The sequence below is a fragment of the Anolis sagrei genome, chromosome 6 (genome assembly GCF_037176765.1).
Source record: "Anolis sagrei isolate rAnoSag1 chromosome 6, rAnoSag1.mat, whole genome shotgun sequence".
Classification (NCBI taxonomy): Eukaryota; Metazoa; Chordata; class Lepidosauria; order Squamata; family Dactyloidae; genus Anolis; species Anolis sagrei.
The window spans coordinates 88,608,120-88,627,816 of NC_090026.1; the positions used below are offsets into that span (position 1 = coordinate 88,608,120).

The 19,697-nt window shown below is 37.7% G+C and overlaps 1 protein-coding gene across 7 annotated transcripts in view; it reads left to right on the forward strand.

Moving 5' to 3' along the window:
* Positions 1-19,697, forward strand: part of TBC1D5 (TBC1 domain family member 5) — a 299,834-nt gene that overhangs the window by 221,661 nt on the left and 58,476 nt on the right. For all 7 annotated transcript variants that reach the window (XM_060781976.2, XM_060781971.2, XM_060781970.2 and 4 more), the window contains one exon: positions 17,689-17,831. In XM_060781976.2, the coding sequence (XP_060637959.2) occupies positions 17,689-17,831 (143 nt within the window). The remainder of the gene's footprint in view (positions 1-17,688; positions 17,832-19,697) is intronic.

Consider the following 19,697-nt stretch of genomic DNA (forward strand, 5'->3'; position numbering starts at 1 on the left):
CGCTGTGACGGTCTGGATGAGGGCGAACAAATTGAAACTGAATCCAGACAAGACAGAGGTACTCCTGGTCAGTCGCAAGGCCGAACAGGGTATAGGGTTACAGCCTGTGTTGGATGGGGTCGCACTCCCCTTGAAGACACAGGTTTGCAGCTTGGGTGTGACCCTGGACTCATCGCTGAGCCTGGAACCCCAGGTTTCGGCGGTGACCAGGGGAGCATTTGCACAGTTAAAACTCGTGCGCCAGCTGCGACCGTACCTTGGGAAGTCTGACTTGGCCACGGTAGTCCACGCTCTGGTTACATCCCGCTTAGACTACTGCAACGCTCTCTACGTGGGGTTGCCCTTGAATTCTGCTCGGAAGCTTCAAATGGTCCAACGTTCGGCAGCCAGGTTGCTAACAGGAGCGGCACTCAGGGAGCACACCACTCCTCTGTTGTGCCAGCTCCACTGGCTGCCAATCTGCTACCGGGCACAATTCAAGGTACTGGCTTTAGCCTATAAAGCCCTAAACGGTTCTGGCCCTACTTACCTCTCCGAATGCATCTCCTCCTATGAACCGACTAGGACATAAAAATCGTCTGGGGAGGCCCTGCTCTCGGTCCCGCCCGCATCGCAGGCGCGGTTGGCGGGGACGAGAGACAGGGCCTTCTCGGTGGTGGCCCCTCGGCTGTGGAACGCCCTACCTGTGGACAGGCCCCTTCACTGCTGGCATTCCGGAGGAAGGTCAAGACTTGGCTTTACGAACAAGCGTTTGGCTAAATAGTGTAATGAAATACAGTAAGATGGTACAACTGAACATAGGAATTGGTATAAAGGATTATGATTACGGATTCTGATTTGTTTGCTGAGGCGCACGTCTATGATAATGATTGTTTTTGACTTGATATGTTTGTATAATGTGTTTTTAATTGCCTTTCTGATATTGTTGTGTTAACCTTTACTATGTAAACCGCCTTGAGTCGCCATTTCGGCTGAGAAAGGCGGTATAGAAGTAAAGCAAATAAATAAATAATAAATAAATAATATATTGTATGTACATATAACTTGTAAGCTGCTCTGAGTCCCCTCGGGGTGAGAGAGGGCAGGGTATACATGTAATAAGTAAGTAAGTAAATAAATAAATAAATAAAAAGCAGACAAGATTCTTTTGCATTGACTTTGAAAATACCAGAAATCATACTTATTTAGAATAGCTAAACTGGAAACTCACAACCCTGTTTTTTTATTTATAAATATTCTCTCCTGGCACCCTTTAAATGCCCAATAACATATAATTTGAAAAGATTTAAACATAGACCTGTATTAGATTAAGACAATGGTCTAGTGTGAAAATTCTGCTAGCAGTTCCACATTTTCAGAATTAATGAAATACACAACCAAGTTTTACTTTGTAAATAGTTGTGCAAAGTAGTTACATATATCGGTGTGGAAGTGGTGAGTGGTTGGGTGACCAGCTCTTGCACAAACTGTTTTGCACAATAATTTGGGTAAAGGTTTTTTTTCATGCAAACGCAGTTACATGGATTTTTACTCCACCAGCATTAAATTGGATTCAGGCCTAAGAAAGCAAATACCCCTGGGGTTCACAAAATGTGTTTGCAGTAACTGCCTTTTGTGCTTCTCTTCTGAAGAGATGTTAGTTCTAAGTAACTCTGCAGTTGCAATTTAAGGGATTGGGAACAGACCACCACTGCTGAAATTTTCAGGGTCTATTTAGTGGACTGGACACTCATCTCCCTGTCTTCTCTCCTAGCATGAATGAAATAAACAGAGGCTGGATGGCAGTCTGTAGGGTTCTTTGAATGTGATTTTCCTGCTTCTTGGCAGGGGGTTAGACTGGATGGCCCACGAGGTCTCATTCAACTTTGTGATTTTATGAAATCATAAGCAACCAGCAATCAGAGATGTAACTCCTCCCTTTATCACTTTACTTTCCCCCATATGTAATACTTCAGAGAGTGCTTAGCCTTCTCTTTACCTCAGTGTCTTGGGACCTATTTTGCAAGCCAAATTAAACTTGTAGTCTGGTTGCTCCAGTACCATCAACTAAACTACCAGAGCATCACAATTCTTAATACAGGAGGTGGAGGGGAGAATCCAAGTGAAATTCTGTGTCACTAGTTCATAACTAAGTAATCATCTCTCTCTCACACACACACACACACACACACACATACATATATGAAGTGATCTGACTAAGAAGACCGAAATAAGAGGGAATACAGTGGTCCCAGATTTACCCAGTTCAGAGCACACCACATCATTTTAATCACTGGGTTGTTGTAAGTTTTTCGGGCTGTACGGCCATGTTCCAGAGGCATTCTCTCATGACGTTTCAAATGGCCATACAGCCCAAAAAACTTAAAACAACCCAATGATTCCAGCCAAGAAAGCCTTCGATTATACGTTTTTATCATGTTAATGTTTATGAATAAGAACATACAAAACATAAAACTGTTGCTGATTACTGATCAAGTAAAATGTCCCTGTAGGTCTGTTGTTCACATGAGTGCGTTGTGAGCACATATGTCTCTCACACACATTTACATACATGAAATAAGGGAGAAATCAGAACGACATGGTTGACTTGCACAGAAAAGAAAAAGTAACGTATTTCCCAAATGGTGTTGGTCTGACCTGACAGTGGCAGGGGCCCCGAGTCCCAGGGCTTGTAGGTATACATTTCACGTGTACTGTAATGCATGCCATATAGTTGTATAAAATCATAATGGAACATTTTATCATGTCTAAATAATGGAAGGCGCATATTGTTTGAATTACTAACCATTGAAAACATTCAGTACAAGTCACTTGACACTAATTTTCCTGGTCAAATCCTTTTTTGAAAGAAGCCTGCCTTGACAAGCAATTTAGTAAGTACCTTTGCAGAACGAGCCAGGTTTGATGGGTCGTCGCATAAGCTACTTGACATTTGTCCCCAGTCAGACCGCATGCCACATGAAAAATTTACTCTGGCAAAGGGCTCCCAGGAATAAACAGTTCTCTAGTGTTGCTCACAAGGGAATCAGCAAGGTGAGCGGAACTTCAACTTGTCACGGATGCACTGTTCTGACAAACATAAGTAGATGCTAATGGCTAAATCGTGACAGAATAAAGTCCCACAACCATATGGCTAATTGCCACAACAATATCTTCAGTGTTATTAATCAAGTTTTCATAGTGTGCCATGATAATTGGAATAATTAGAAGCAGCATAGGCATTGCTTGCCTCTGAGTCTCTTCCCCCACAACACACATACACAAATGCTGCAAACAGAGACCTGGAAAAACCACCATTTCGGTACTACATTATTTAGTGGATGTTTTCCAGCAAATACAGACATCAATTATTGGTTTAGCTGTTTTTCACCCAAGCCTTTTATTACCAGCAGATTTCTATAGTTGTAGAAATGTATAGGTAACTGAATGAGACCAAAGATGCAGTTTCTAACTGTGATGCATGAATCTCTTCTGGTTATAGAGAACTGACTGTTATAAACTTGGGAATTCTTGCTTGTTTATCTAACCTGTGTAAAATAGAGTTAAAATATGTCACAGTAGAGTAATTATTTGCAGAGTTTCAAATGTAATAAAATCTGCAAATGCACAAAATTGTGTAATCAGAGTAGCAAACTTGTAATACTATACTGTATATCAATTTAAGTATTTAAAATATATGTATTCCATACTGTGTTCAGGTTCTTTGATGCCTTGCTATCATAATTTTAAAGACTTGTGCAGACTGTGTTTTGTGTTCAGAAATGCTGTTTTTTTAAAAAAAAAAAGTTTTGTACTGAAAATGTTTTAAAACTCCCAGTTATACTCTATCTTTGAACCCAGGTGGTAAATAAAGCAGAGATTTAGCTCTTTTTGCTTGACTGAGTATCTAAATCATCATCTTCATACACTTCAAACTGAGCTAGTTGTTTACTGGGCTCTCTTTTAAAGCTGTGCTTGCATTGAGAAGTCACCCAGTGTATCCTGGGTACCTGCGTAAATATTCTTCAACTGGGCGGTATAACTGGAAGATTGATGATAATGACTCTCTTCATGAATGTATGAAGGCATTTAGCCAAACTAATGGATTGAAATGGACTGCTGTCTATGGCCTTTGAAGGGCAGCTTAATTTAGTTTTAGAGCTCACAGATGTAATACAGTGATGGCATAAATCTTGCCTGTTCCTGCTTTTTTTTAAGTTTGGGGGTTTTTTTCTGAATAAAAAACAGAACAATATATTTTGAAATCTTCTGTACTTCTTTTGAAAATGTCCCAAAATGTCCAAGTTGTAAGCTGGCTTTGATTGAAGACTTTAATACAGTATAGTCTCGTTTATCCAACCTTCACTCATCCAACATTCTGCATTATCCAACTCTGACTGCCTCCTGCCCAAAATAATGTCCAGGGTGGGAGAAAGAAAGAACCTTTGTTTTGGTGCTGAATTCATAAATACAGTAATTACTACATAACATTACTGTGTATTGAACTGCTTTTTCTGTCGATTTATTGTAAAACATGATGTTTTGGTGCTTAATTTGTAAAATCATAGCATAATTTAACATTTAATAGGCTTTTCCATAATCCCTCCTTATTCAACATTTTTGCTTATCTAATGTTCTGCAGGCCTGTTCATGTTGGATAAGCAAGACTCTACTGTAATAATAATTAAAAAAAAAACTTTATTTATATTCTGCCCTATTTCCCCGTGGGGACTCAGGGCGGATTCCAACAAACAAAAAGGCAAACATTCAATGCCTCAGTACAACAACAAATACCAACATAATAACCCAGAATAGTGCCACATATGAAAACAACTTAAATATGACATGAGGCATACTGCAAAAGGAAGAAGATCTTACAAGGGAAATGGTTAACCTACAAGGAGATGATCCTGACTGACAGAAAACCCAGAAATGAAATCTCTAGAAGAATTGAATCATATGGGCCCTAAATGTAATTTTCTTCTATATAAAGAGCTACATGAGAAATTTAAGAACAACTCAGAACCTTGGGCTTCCAGACTGAAAAAACATGGTTTTCTGTGGTGATGTTTCAGAAACCAAAAGGACTTATATCATATATATACAAAAATCTACTGACTTGGCACATGGAAGAGGAAGTAGTAGAAGACTCAATGATTAGATGGACTCAAAATATAGGTCAAGAGATAAAAATGGTCCAAAAAGGAGAAGACATGGAAAAGAATGAAATACACAACATGCCAGAACCTGAAGGAAAATGTCTACAAAATGCATCTATGTTAATATCTCCCTCCAGAGAGACTAGCGAAGATGTACAACTGCACTAACAAATGTTAGAAATGCGAGGAAGAAAAAGGCACATTTTACCAAATATGGTGGACATGCAACAAAGTAAAAAGCTACTGGAGACAGATTCATGTATATCTTGAAAAGATGTTAAACACAGACTTCAAAATGAAACCACAAATGTACCTTTTGATCATGCCAGATCAAAAGGTAGAAAGGAAATTCAGTGGCAGCTCGAATAGCACATGCTAGATTTTGGAAAACCTCAGAGATACATCCCTTAGAAGAATGGGAAACATACATTATAGATTTGCTAATAATGGATAAAATAACTGTACTCTTAAGAGGAGAACCATTAGAGAACTTTGTCAATGAATGGCAACCAGTGATTCAACATCTCAATAAAAAAGTAAAATTAAACTAAAAATGTCCATAAGGGATCCTATAAAACTGTAGACAAGGAGAAAATTGATATTAATTTAGAGCCTATGATGCCTTTATCTGTACTATTCAAGTAGAAGACTGCCACCTTAAAGGGAAAAAATATTATGTGAGAAATGTTAATGAAACACTAATAGCTGGAAAATATTACACAGTATGCAACAAACATTTACAAATATATGTCTGTTTTAATACATAAATGTTTAAATACAAAAAAAGAAAACAAAAAACATGCCATCTATACATTAAATAAAACATAATCAATAAAAATTATATAGTAACATAAAACATCCATATTAATTTACAGAAGCCAACTAAAGTTCACAAAAATATATGCTTTGATTGTGTGGCCAGTGATGTTAACTAGGATAACATGGACTGACAAAGCCCAAATACAATAATAGTTTTCAATCAGAGGTCTGGTAGTGTTCTCTAGTTATCTAATTCTCCTCCTCTCCATATGCTAGTGAGCAAAAATAAATTTTCAGTTATTTTTTAAAGGAGAGGAGGGAGGGGCTATTTTTATTTCTTTAGGAAGGGAGTTCCAGAGGTGGGAGGCAATCACGGAGAAGGCTCTATCTCTCATTCCCACCAGCCGTGCTTGAGATGGGGATGGGACCGAGAGCAGGGCCTCCTCCGCTGACCGCAGTGCCCGAGCTGGTTTCTGAGAGGAGATGCGATTGAACAAATAGCCTGCTCTTCTGTAGAGGTATATTTTATAGTAGGTGTTGGAAATAGCAACCTTCTTCAAGTGTCCACTAGTTATTTGTTTTGTAATTTGATTCAGTTTGCTTACTGTATAGTATATGTATGTTTTGGTATGCAGCTTTCCTTTTACTCCATGTAACTGGAGGTTGTGGGAAGGGCTGCAGACCACATGATCAGATCTGGCACTACTCAGACTCTATTAGATCTCAAACTCTATTAGAGCACAGACTCCATGAGACACCATGAGATTTTGGACTGTTAAGAGCATAAACAAAGATGCCCTGTATTAACTGCACACTACTTCAAACCTATCTGTAACTGAATTGACAAGTTATGTACCTGTATGCTCAATGCATGAAGGTTGTGAGTAAATCAGATATGTTATTTTAAACAAAGTCTGCTTTATTTTTGTCTCTTGTGAGCATATTTTATGGGAGAATTGATGTTTTTGGGCACTGAAAAGAACACTTTTGAAATTCTGCTATTTATTTATTTATTTATCATCAGCATGTTGTTCCTAACAAATCAGAGACAACCAGGTTATCAGTCTAACAACTGAAGATCAAATTGCCTTGCATAATCCTACATACCACTGATTTCACTCAAAGAAATGTTTGGCTCTTCTCTGGAAGATCCTACTTTTACAAAGGGTTATGATTTTCAAATGATTGTGAGTGAATGTTTGGAAGATCCAAGTCGTCCAATGGGCAGCAGCTGCTCACCAGAGCGACGCATAGGGAGGATACAACTTCCCTGTTCCATCAGATCCACTGACTGCCAGTCTGCTACCGAGCACAATTCAAAGTACTGGCTTCAATCTATAAAGCTCTAAATGACTCCAGTCCAACTTACCTATCTGAATGTATCTCTCCCTCTGAACCAGTTAGAGAGTTAAGATCTGCAGGAGAGGCCCTGCTCCCTGTCCCACCCTCATTGCAAGTGCAACTTCTGGGGGCAAGAGACAGGGCCTTCTCAGTGGTGGCCCCTTGGCTATTGAACCTCCTCCATAGTGATATCAGACTGCCCCCCCTTCCCTCCTGGTTTTCAAGAAAAGAGTAAAAACCTGGTTATGGAAACAGGCGTTTGGATAGACATTGGGTGGTGCAATATAGAATTGGCATATTTTTATCAACACAAATGATGACTCCTGGATTTGGTATTATGGTTTTCACAGTTTTACAGCATTTATATGTTTTTGTTTATAATTTTATATATGATGTATTGCTTTTATTTTATTGTATATGCAGCAATGAATATTGCCATGTTGTACGCCGCTCTAAATCCCCTTTGGGATGAGGGAGAGCAGGATATAAATATAGTAAATAAATAAAGAGTTTCAGAAATAAATGCTGACTCAGTACAGGGCTGGTTTTCAAGGTTAGGTGGTTTGAGTAGATAATGTGAATGATAATACCAAAGAATATCAATGCTTCCTTCAGCTCCACCCATTGAGCTCTTATTTGAAAAAAGCTTCAAGTAAGGAAGTTAATAAGACAAACCACTACAATATATGCATAGCTGCAAATATGGCATTCTTGGTAATGGCTAGCAGAACAAGGAGATAATGCAAAATAGTTCTGTGCATACTTTTTTATATAGATGCTACAGCATTTTTTGCTGTTTGTCCAGCTAATTGCTTCACCTCCAGAACAAGTTATCATTGGTAAGCCACTATTGTGAGAATACTGATAATTTTGAATATACTGTCTTTTAAGTATCTCCACTTTCTTTTCACTATAGTCTCGTCCTTTTTATTTGTTGAGTTGGATTTTCTACAAAGAATTTGAGTTACTGAAACAATAACTGGTCTTGTTGTAGTGCTGTGGTTCTAGTGCTGTGTTTTGCTGTATTTTGTCCTACAACTCCCTGAAATCCCAGCTGGTTTACCAGCTGTTAGGATTCCTGGGAGTTGAAGGCAAAAACATCTGGGGACCCACAGGTTAAGAACCAGTGCCCTATACCATGGTTCCCAACCTTTAGTCTTCCAGGCGTTTTGAACTTCATCTTTCACATTTCCTAACAGCTGGTAAACTGCCAGGGATTTCTGGGAGCTGATTTCTGGAGAGTCACAGATTGAGAACCACAGTCCTAGAATATATCAAACTGTTAAAATTCTGCTTGGAAAAGCGTTGCAAAGCTATGAATAAAATCGTTATTAGGCGAAATCTATAGAAAAATATGTTTTGGTAAACTTTTTAAAAAAAACACAAATGGATATAGCTATCATATAAAATATTTTCCAAGTTGGAAAAATGAAATGTAAGAAAGAAACTCACAGTTCCATAATTTCCTAGGATAAACCAAGTTCTTCTTCCGACAAGACAATATCTGGTCTTATAGTGCAATGGTTGTCAACCTGTGGGTCCCCAGGTGTTTTGGCCTACAACTCCCTGAAATCCCAGCTAGTTTACCAGCTGTTAGGATTTCTGGGAGTTGAAGGCCAAAACATCTGGAGACCCACAGGTTGAGAACCACTTCTGTAGTGGCTAGGTATAGCAGCTTTCCTGTGGTGGTTCCGTATTGATTATTATTTGGTAGGAGCTCACTATATTCAGTTTTCTTGTGATTAGTGATCTATTTCCATAGGTGTGGCCACTAATTGGCCTCCCTGAGTCCTTGGTGCTCGAATAACTCATGAATCTTTAGCTCTTAACTGAGGAGATTGCTTATATCATCCTCACTTTCTGTTTGTACTTTCAAATAATATGTGATGTTGCCTAGCCTTTTCATTTTTCTAGATGCTGCCACAATTAAAAATGTCTTTATGTTGGCATCCCACACAGCAAATGCAAAGGTCACATCAAGTCTTCACCATATTTCTACACCTAATCTGGCTTTGTAATTCTGGATCTCCCTTTCTGCATCTTGTTTGAGTTTGAAGAACTGTTTACATATTACAGTATAGCCTTCCTGACTATTGGTAGCTGTGTGGATGTTCACATCTGATTTTTATGAAACACCTCTATTTCCTCTTGTGCAGCTTTTCTCCTCATACTTGCTTATACTGCATTCAGTTTTTCCAATTCTTCCCAAGAAGATTCACATGTAACTACTGTCCTTGAAAGGCATGATGAGCATTGAGGTCATATGCTTTTGTTTGGCTAAGATGAGCATCAGACTTCCAGTTCTAGAGCTTCATCTGCATCTGCTTTCTGAATTTCTCTCTTCTTGCTCTGCATCTCCTTCTGTTTGTGTATTTACTTCCATCTCCTCATTTTTGGCAGGTGTTTGAGGCAAGCAGACTTCATCTCTGTGTTTAGGCCAATATGTTATTAACTGTTCAGTGTTGTTGATGTTCTCTGAAGTGTAGTCCATATTTACATCTGTTCTCTCAGTCTCATCAAAGTACACAACTCTATTTACTGTGATTCTTCCTATCTTGGATTCCAAATTCTGTAGCCTTTACATCTTGGCTCATACTCTACCAGCTTTGTCATCTGCTTTTCCTTTGGTATATGAGCATAAGGTTGGATCCAAACACTCTGATACATCCCATACTTGGTCTTCTGTTGTGTCAAAGTTCAAATGGAATCCCATTGGTTATTTGGTTGGCCACCTCTTCTGTAGATATGTAACTCTCATCATAGCCTCTCCCCAGTATCAGTTTGGTAGCTGGGAGTCCAACAACGTGTTTCCCAATATTTCCATTAATGATCTGTTTTCTCTCTCTCCAAATCAATTTTCTTCACTTATGTAGATAGTTGTATGCCCTGATTTTTCATATATATTTGCATATGATGTGATACATACTCACCAGCATTAATGGTCTGAGACCTTGATGTTTTTTGCCAAACATGGTCTCAATATTCTTACAGGGATCCTTTGATTTAAAATGGTTTGGATTATTTCTCCTCCGTTGCTCCCTTGGGTTGCTTATAGCAGTTGTTCTCAACCTGTGGGTCCCCAGGTGTTTTGGCTGTTACGATTTCTGGGAGTTGAAGGCCAAAACATCTGGGGACCGACAGGTTGAGAACCACTGGCTTATAGGCTTCTTCTGTTTAAAGTGAGGGTTATCAGCTGATGTTTCTGATCTCTTATTGACCAAATAATATGAAACTATTATTACACAGCATGGTGCAGTGGTTTGAGTGCTGGACGATTCTGATGATTAGGGTTCAAATTTCTGGTTCACCATGAAACCCATTAATTTAACCATATTGTAGCAAATGTTTCATTTTTCCATACATTAGCAGAGCATTCCCCTCTTTGCTTTACAGTTTCTGTCATCTCATCTTGCAATATCTGCTTCATCTTGGAATGATCTATTTGGCTTCAAAGCATCCAAAATTCCTTACTCTTTGATCTAAGCTCAAATCTGTAGAGCCATGCAAGCCGTCTCTACTTACTTAAAATCTTTAAAAGCTCAAGGGGGTGGGGGAGGGGTGGGATGCACTAGTAAATTCCAGGTAAAGGAAATCAGAGAGACTGAACAACTTACTGGAGAAGCAACGTTTGCAAACATGAAAGAAGCAAAAGGCATGAATACAGAAACCAAATAAAGATACAGATGGGTGAAACAAAAGTTCAGACATTATCTAGACTCTACTTACTAATCTCTTTATACAAGCCGTGGTGCCTCTTTTCATCCAGTGGTTTTCATAAACTTGGTCTCCTGACATCCTTCCATACCAGGTGCTTGCTATCTCTAATCTCTTTTCCTTTATGTAGGGCTAAGCTTTTAGGGGACCTATGGTATCGAAATGATATTGCTTTTTATACTGAAAGACAATTTCAGAAAGAAGAGAAGGGGTTGTACATCACTAACCAAATAAAATTCTGCTAATGAGATTTTGAACAGGTTTTGTCTTCACCCCAACCCATGACTATATCCAAATAGCCCCCAAAAAAGGGAGGGTGACTATTATGCAGTCAAATACGTCATGTGGGAAAGTTCACAACTGATCTGCACACAAGCTTCAGGAACCTAAAAATAAGTTAGTATAACCTGTTGAAAAGCATTTTGATTCTGAAGGACACAACCTTTCCAACATGGTTATATTTCCAACAGATGAACCCTGTGATCAACCATTCTTTGAAAACAGATCTGCAACCTTGGCAAATCACTCTTGCCATTTTCTTGCACCATTTGCTGAATTGCATGCATAAACACTGGGAATTCTTTTTATCACAGCCATTCCAACGGACATCACCTAAAAAGGCAGAAGTTGAAACCTCTGCTGGTTTTTATAAACATATGTTTTCAATAGCTCAATCCAGTTTTTTTTTAACTGTTAAATTTCTGTTTTTTCCTACACCTATGGCCACCTAACTAAGTCAAGGTTAAGGGTTATCAGAGGGTGGTAGCAGCATAGAGCTATAATGATAGGGAGCGGTTTATTAATGGGGATAAGGATGTGCCATTTTGGTTGCAGCAATAGGACCCTATAAGAATGATTTTTCCAGATATTGCAAACTCTTAAAATGTTTTAGTTTAAATACTTAACCTGATGACAAGTGATCACTAGAAAAGATAATAATACTTGTTAAGGTAGAAGTCAGTAGGAAAGAAGAAAGACCGCATTATAGATGGATAAACTCAATCAAGGAAACCATGGCCCTGAGTCTGAACAGTGCTGTTGATGATAGAGTTACTTGCAGGTTTCTTTTTCATAGCATCACCATAAGTCAAAGTTGATTTGATAGAAGTTAACAAAAACTATGACATACAAATACTCAAGTTATACTCTTTATCTGATGGTTTATATTATCTTGTGCCATAAGTAAGATCAATAGTTGTATTCCCCATCATCACAATGGAGGACACCTCAATCATCTTCCAATTACTTTTTTTCAGAAACAAGTAATTCTACTTACTTAGTGTTGTAGTTGTTTAATACTGTATATAATACTGTATGCTCATGTATAAGCCCAGGAATGTTAGTTAAAAAATCAAGCCTCCAAACCTGGGTTGACTTATCCATGAGTCAATGTGAGTATTATACTTCAACTCTAATCAAAAAAGAAAACATCCCCTTTCTCTGAGTGGGGTGGTGAAAAGTGAGAGTTTACTTCATCCTGGGAAAACATAAAGAAGCACTGATTGCCCTCTACTCTCTCTGCCATGATGGTGCTTCTATCTGTTTGAATACCTGGGTAGAGAAATGGCAGTGGCAGCCAGGAGCAGGTGATCCCATCAGTTTTCCCTATCTGCAGAACAACCCTCGACTTATTCATAGGTCATATTAAAATCCATAATTTTCCTCTCAAACCCACCCTCACTTTATACATGAAATCAACTTATACATGAGTATATACATGAGTCCTGTCGTTTCATGGCCTCCTCCCTTTAATTTCAGCCATTCAATTAACATTCTTTAGTACTTCTGTATTATTCCACACCAATTGCGAGCCCTCCATATCTGCTAGAATGCTTCCCCATATATCAAACAATGTTAAGAAATGTTTTTGATCCAATTTGATGGGGTGATTTGATGACATAGTTAATTGGCACTTCCATGGAAGTTAACTTGATTAGCAATCAAGTTGACAAGGTTTCATCTTGCTCAGTTTAATATTTATGTGCAGCTTTTGGAAAGTTCGGGCCACACTGTTATCAACATAATGACACCAAAAATGTTACTTACCTTCAATGCTAGGAAGAATGTACTTCCAAAGATACTTCAAAAAAGAATCTAAATATCATTCACTGATATACAGCATTATGCACTATTCTCTTTTCTCCTCAACATAATTTTATTTTAATTAGTTAAAAATGAAGGAAACAATTTTAAAATGATATTTGAACTTCTTCTAACTGTTCATGAGTGAGGCAATGCCATTCTAAAAAAAGATTGACCTGCAAGCACCCTCTATGATTTAATGATTAGGAGGTAGCCCCCAACCAAGCAGGTTGTTTATTTATTTGCTTTGTATGCTGTCATTCTCCCAGAGTGGGGCCCAAGGTGACCTTTAACTTCCACAAGCTACATCTATTCCAACATGACTATATATTAGAGGTGTGTGGAATGCCAAAAAATCATTTCATTTTGAAATACGAATTCCTTATGCCCCCTGTTTTGTTTTGTAAGTGTTTCTAAACTATCCTGAGGGGTCCATTTTATTTCAAATTCGAACCACCAAAAATCGTTAGTATTTTGATTTGTTAATCTGCCTATTTGCGACAATTGAAACACTTCCAGGGCTAGTTTCGCCATCATTTTTATGGCTATCAGGATGATACATACTACCCTTGTAGGACACGTTTACCACTATAACTGCCCAAGTTTCAGAACATTTCACTAATCCACTGATTTTTGGGAATTTTTCAAAACATTTACAAATAACATTTTTTTAAAAAAACCTACAAGAACTATTCCCTTGGATTTCTCTGCAATGACACAACATAAATAGGGCACAATTCCTCCAAAGTTTCAGAAAATCCGCTGATTTTTTGGGATTTTTTTTCAATTTCAGCACCTTGGCCAAGTCACTCTCTAAATGAATCTGAGTAAACAGACGACACCACCACCACCACCACCACCCCCCCCCCCCCCCCCACACACACACACACACAAAGAAAAAGATCCTAAAGAGTTCCTAAGCTGTGGTTAGCTGGCTGCTGCTGCTACTGGCTGGCTGTGATTGTTAGACTGGTGGCTGAACACGAAAGCATTAGAGAATTGACCAAAAATGAGCTCCTGAGGACCACATGTAACATAGCAAGTTTGGCTACACCCCCCAGGAGAGTTTTCTTGTGCTCAAAAACAAGCTGACTCATGGAGACATACAAAAACAAATGAACTTCTTCCGAAATTTTTGGAGATGGGTGTTTTGATTCGTCTGCATTCGACGGGGGGGGGGGGGAGCTCTGAGTTCGTAAATCACATAGTAAGTACAAATTTGCCAAAATACTACCAATTTATAATCTTCATCTGAATTTTCCCACAGCTCTACTATGTATTTTATTTCAGCAAATTCTAGAAAAAAAATGAACCATTTAAAAGAACACAAATACTGTTGCATTTATGCATAAAGTCTTCATTATGCTCCAAAATCTGATTGTCTAAAACCAAGAAAAATTAAGAAAATCCCCTCAAAAACCAATTTGGAGATTAAAATGTCTTTATGTGGAGTCATGCCATATATCCCTATCACCCTGTATTTCCTTCTCTGACTGGTGGTCTCTCTCCAAGGTTCTATTTATAAATTGTTGCCAAAAATGTGTTGTCGAAGGCTTTCATGGCCGGAATCACTGCATTGCTGTGAGTTTTTTGGGCTGTATGGCCATGTTCCTGATGTTCCGCCTGCATCTGTGGCTGGCATCTTCAGAAGTTCTGAACCTCTGAAGATGCCAGCCACAGATGCAGGTGAAACATCAGGACATAATTCTTCTGGACCATGACAATTGAGCCCCTGGTGGTGCAATGGGTTAAACCCTTGTGCTGGCAGTCTGCTGGCCAACAGGTCAGCAGTGCGAATCTGGGGAGAGCGGGTTGAGCTCCCTCTGTCAGCTCCAGCTCCCTATGCAAGGACATGAGAGAAGCCTTCCACAAGAATGATAAAACATCAGAACATCTGGGCATCCCCTAAGCAATGTCCTTGCAGATGGCCAATTCTCTTACACCAGCAGCGACTTGCAGTTTCTCAAGTCACTCCTGACACACACACACAAAATGACCATACAGCCTAAAAATCTCACAGCAACCCTTTTGCCAAGAATCTTTAATGAAAATGCTTTTATTTTAAAGTTTACATTTCCTTTTTTTAAAAAAAATGCCACTCTTTGTAGTTTCCAGATCATTAAATTCTCTCTGTTGCAGGTCATTTTTAAGCCGTAGTCTGTGGGTAGTAATTAGGAATTGTTTGAAATTATGGTTTAATTACATAGATCACATGTATAGAACATGGAATTACACATTCCATCAAAGAACTTGTAGCAACTCTTTATCATTTGCCATTTCTTAAAAAAAAAACTTGGTGTATGGGTTTTTGCTTTTTTGGTTTTTGTTGTTGTTTTTTTGAGGATGGGGTTGGCTGCAATTGCTATGTTGCTGTTGCAAAATAAGAATTATTTTGTTACTGAATGTGATAAAAGGGTATACTGTTGTGAGCAAGGATAATCTGCAGGTGTAGCAGATGTGAAATTGGAATTAACAGGACAGGACAGAGCTATAATTAAACTATAGACAGCTATCTGAAAAGAAAGGGTCTCCACTTGTCCAATGGTATCATTACGTGAAACTTAGATTGTCTCTAAATATTTGAAAAAGCAATAAGTATGTGTTAATTAGTAAGCAAACACTCCAACCTGGAACTTAATTCTTTGAAGCATCTCTTTTTATGATAGCTTGCTGAAGTCAAGCCATTTGTGAACGTAGTTCAGAGACCATGGATCCCTTAATTTTTGGATGCTTTAAGGAAAATATTACTAAGAAGGAACAGATCAGTACATATCCATTTACAGTTGTGTAAAGTGCTTACACCCATTGAATCAGAGAGCTTCAGATCATTAATGGCAGCATTACAGTTACTAAAGCAGTCCAGTTCTTCAGCTGTCTACATCGGAGAAAACAGGATATCTCTAGGGACTATGAGTTAATATTCTCGAGAGAAAATGTAAAAGCACAATAAGGGGAGGAAAAGAACTGACTGACTTTGATTTGAGCAAAATAAACGTACATCTACAAATGATTAGCACTATATAATAAAATGACAAAGAACAAAGAAGAGATTTCTGATAAAAGGCTAATAACAAATCCTGTTAAGACTTGGAGTATTTTTGTTCTCTTTACAATGTATTAGTTTTATCCTCCCAAGCTGCATTAGGTAGTTATGGATTAAATCAACTGACATGCTTATAGTGCTACTGAGTTTGGAGGTTTAACAAAAGGTATAACCTCCACTTAAAATGATTACCTTCCTAAAGAGTCTAAGTAATGTATGTGACAATGAAAGGTAATCGTTTCCTATAGGCTAATCCAGGCATCCTCAAACTATGGCCCAGGGGCCAGATATGACCCGCCAAGGTCATTTACCCGGCCCTCGCTCAGGGTCAACCTAAGTCTGAAATGACATGAAAGCACACAACAACAACAATCCTATCTCATCAGCCAAAAGCAGGCCCACACTTCCCATTGATATACTAATAAGTTTATCTTTGTTAAAATTGTTCTTCGTTTTAATTACTGTATTGTTTTTAAGTGTTTTTGAACTACAAGTAAGATATGTACAGTGTGTATAGGAATTCATTCATGGGTTTTTTTTTCAAATTATAATCCGGCCCTCCAGTAGTTTGAGGGACTGTGACCTGGCCCTCTGTTCAAAATGTTTGAGGACCCCTGGGCTAGTCACTGAGCAATGGATTTCTACTATACCATAAAACACAATGTGTACAATTAGCTTTCCTTGGTGTATCTCCCACATCTTCTGTTGTAACATCTCTGCAAGTTTTTAACGTAAATATTTAGAAATACATATCATTGTACTTTTATTGTGATGATGTTAAATAGTTTATTATATTCCTTAATAACCCTACTGTATCATAAGTTACTCTTGAAAGTTATTTCCATATTGCACTGACTAGAGATTGCCAAAACTTAAGCAATAACTTAAGCTAAAATTTAGGTGGGTTAATATTATCTTAAAATGATGCACCCATTTCTGATGACCAAGTAATTTAAAAAAGAAAGAAAGAAAAACAGTCTCATCTGTTTCATTTAAACCTGTTGTGGCTGAGGTCATCTGTACATTTTTAGTGACACAAGTTTTGGAGGTGTTCTGCTTGAGTCACTTAATAAGCAAATGAAAAGGAAAACAGACAAGCTTGAAGACCTTACCATAACACTTCTGTTCTTCTGATCAAGTTAAGACACAGTGTACATATTCATTACAAACAGATAGTATTTATTGTCCTTCAATTTTTGTTCTGTGTATTTTAATATACCAGTATGTATTTCATAGAAATACATTTTAATATGTCTATTTTACTTTTATGATGATCTATTTTTAGCTATGTTGTGCCCTGCCTCGAACCACAAGGAGAGATGGCCAAAAAAATTAAAATTATTATTATTATCATCATTATTATTATCATCCCAGTTTGGATCTACTTCATAATACTTGAAGTCAACTTATTGGACCTCATGGGGAATAAAGTAGCCATGACTAATTTAAGTTCTCTTGAATTCCATTGCTATATTCTACCAACCAACAATGTATAGATGCATATCTCAGTACAAATTGTATAAGATAGTGTGTTTTCTATTTTCTTGTACACCATTAATTCTTGGGCAGCATTATGCATCTTTTGATATGTTTTATTAAATTTCTTTTTAGGCGATGGGTAAGGCTTCTGTTTGGACGAGAATTTCCACTACAAGATCTTCTAGTTGTCTGGGATGCTTTATTTGCTGACAGCATCACTCTCGACTTAGTTGACTATGTTTTCTTAGCCATGTTGCTGTATATTAGAGATGCCTGTGAGTATCAATTATGTTATCTTTTAAAAAATATGGATATCTTTTTAAAATTTCCATTATATTTCTAATGGAAGATTAATTTTAATTGGAGTTGGTATCAAATTGTTTACCATATATAAAAAAGCAATAACATTGCTATTTAAAATCATTTCTTAGGCTCCTATTTTTACTAGACTGCTTTTGATATGCAGAACTGTAAGCTACATTCCTTAAAACTATGTGGCCAAAGTAAGCATAGAGCTCCTCCTTCTGTCAGATGGGGTGTACTGTGTAAAACATTATGTTCACTACTGAAATATTGCTTGCATTTCTGAAACTGGGCAACAAAATATTAAAGGCAACATTTCTTTTAAAATACTATATACATATCAATACACACTCACCTATAAAACACACTTCTATGTATATATGTTTATACTTCAGTACATCAAATTAGTTTAAATGCTTACAGTGTTTGCATTGATGTTTTCAAGTCACCTGTCGCCATATAGCAACCTACAAATTTCACAGGGTTTTCTTAGACAAGCTATATTCAGAGGTGGTTTTATCTGTTCCCTTCTCTGAAATCTTACTGTTTATTTATCGTGCCAGGGGCAGACCAGACAGTTGCATTGCATTTTTTAACAAGCAAACAAACAGACAAACAAAACACAAAGTTTGCAAGCTTGGTAGTTGATTAAATGTTCTTTGACCAGTAGCTGGCCACTTGGAGTGCCTCTGGTGTTGCTGCAAGAAGGTCCTCCATTGTGCATGTGGCAGGGCTCAGGTTGCATTGCAGCAGGTGGTCTGTAGTTTGCTCTTCTCCACACTCGCATGTCGTGGATTCCATTTTTTAGCCCCATTTCTTAAGGTTGGCTCTGCATCTCGTGGTGCCAGAGCTCAGTCTGTTCAGCGCCTTCCAAATCGCCCAGTTTACTGTTAGCACATGGTATTCATTGGGTGTCTCCCATCCACATATTAACCAAGAGAGATCCTGTTAAGTTTCCAGGATCAAATGGGATCTGGAGCCTCTAGGTTAGAGGATTATACATTGAGGATTAAAAGCACAAATGCATGAGAGTATATAGAACACACACAAGTTTTTATATAGATGCCACAATATATAAAAAACTAAATAAAAGATTGTTGTTAAAATAATAATAAATCCTTCCAATGTATCTTGATTGGTCAAGGCATATGCAGAACCATAATATGATAAATTAAAGAAAGTACAGATTACAATAACAGGGACTCCTATCTTAAAATAGCCTGCCTTTCTAAAGCAGATTTTTTTTAAAAAAATCTGGTAGCATTCCAACACTAAAAGTCTATAAACACTTTATGATTAAATCAGTGAAAAGGTTGTATTAGCTACCCTGCAAGAGTCATACACCTGTAGGTAGTATTTTAGAGCCAATTCTTGCAAACAATTATTCACACTTTATTTTGATGGACTCCAATGCCTTAAATATTCTGTTTCCAGTGCTTTAGATCTTCAAATTGGCTGCAACAATGTATTTGGATTAAAACTCAAAAGATCATTGGAAAATAAGCTTTCTCCGGGTTGTTCTTTTGTTTTATTCTTATTTCTAGAGCATGGATGCTAAAAATGTTTCGAGTAGAGTTAGTGAAGTGTTTCTTCTCTTCCCCCTCCCCTTTTTTTCTTTTTTGTTCTTATTCTACCTTTATCTTTGATTGAACAACAATAGTACAGTATAGATCTCAGCACTAACGTTTTAACATTCACATAAAGGCAATAGTACAAGCTACTTATTGATGCCTCCTAACACAAAGCAAATACCAGACATCAGTTGCTCCTTGCTCTTCAATAAATTGTTCCTGCACAAAGTAGATTGTCTCTGCACAAATTTAACAGAAAATTTGGTA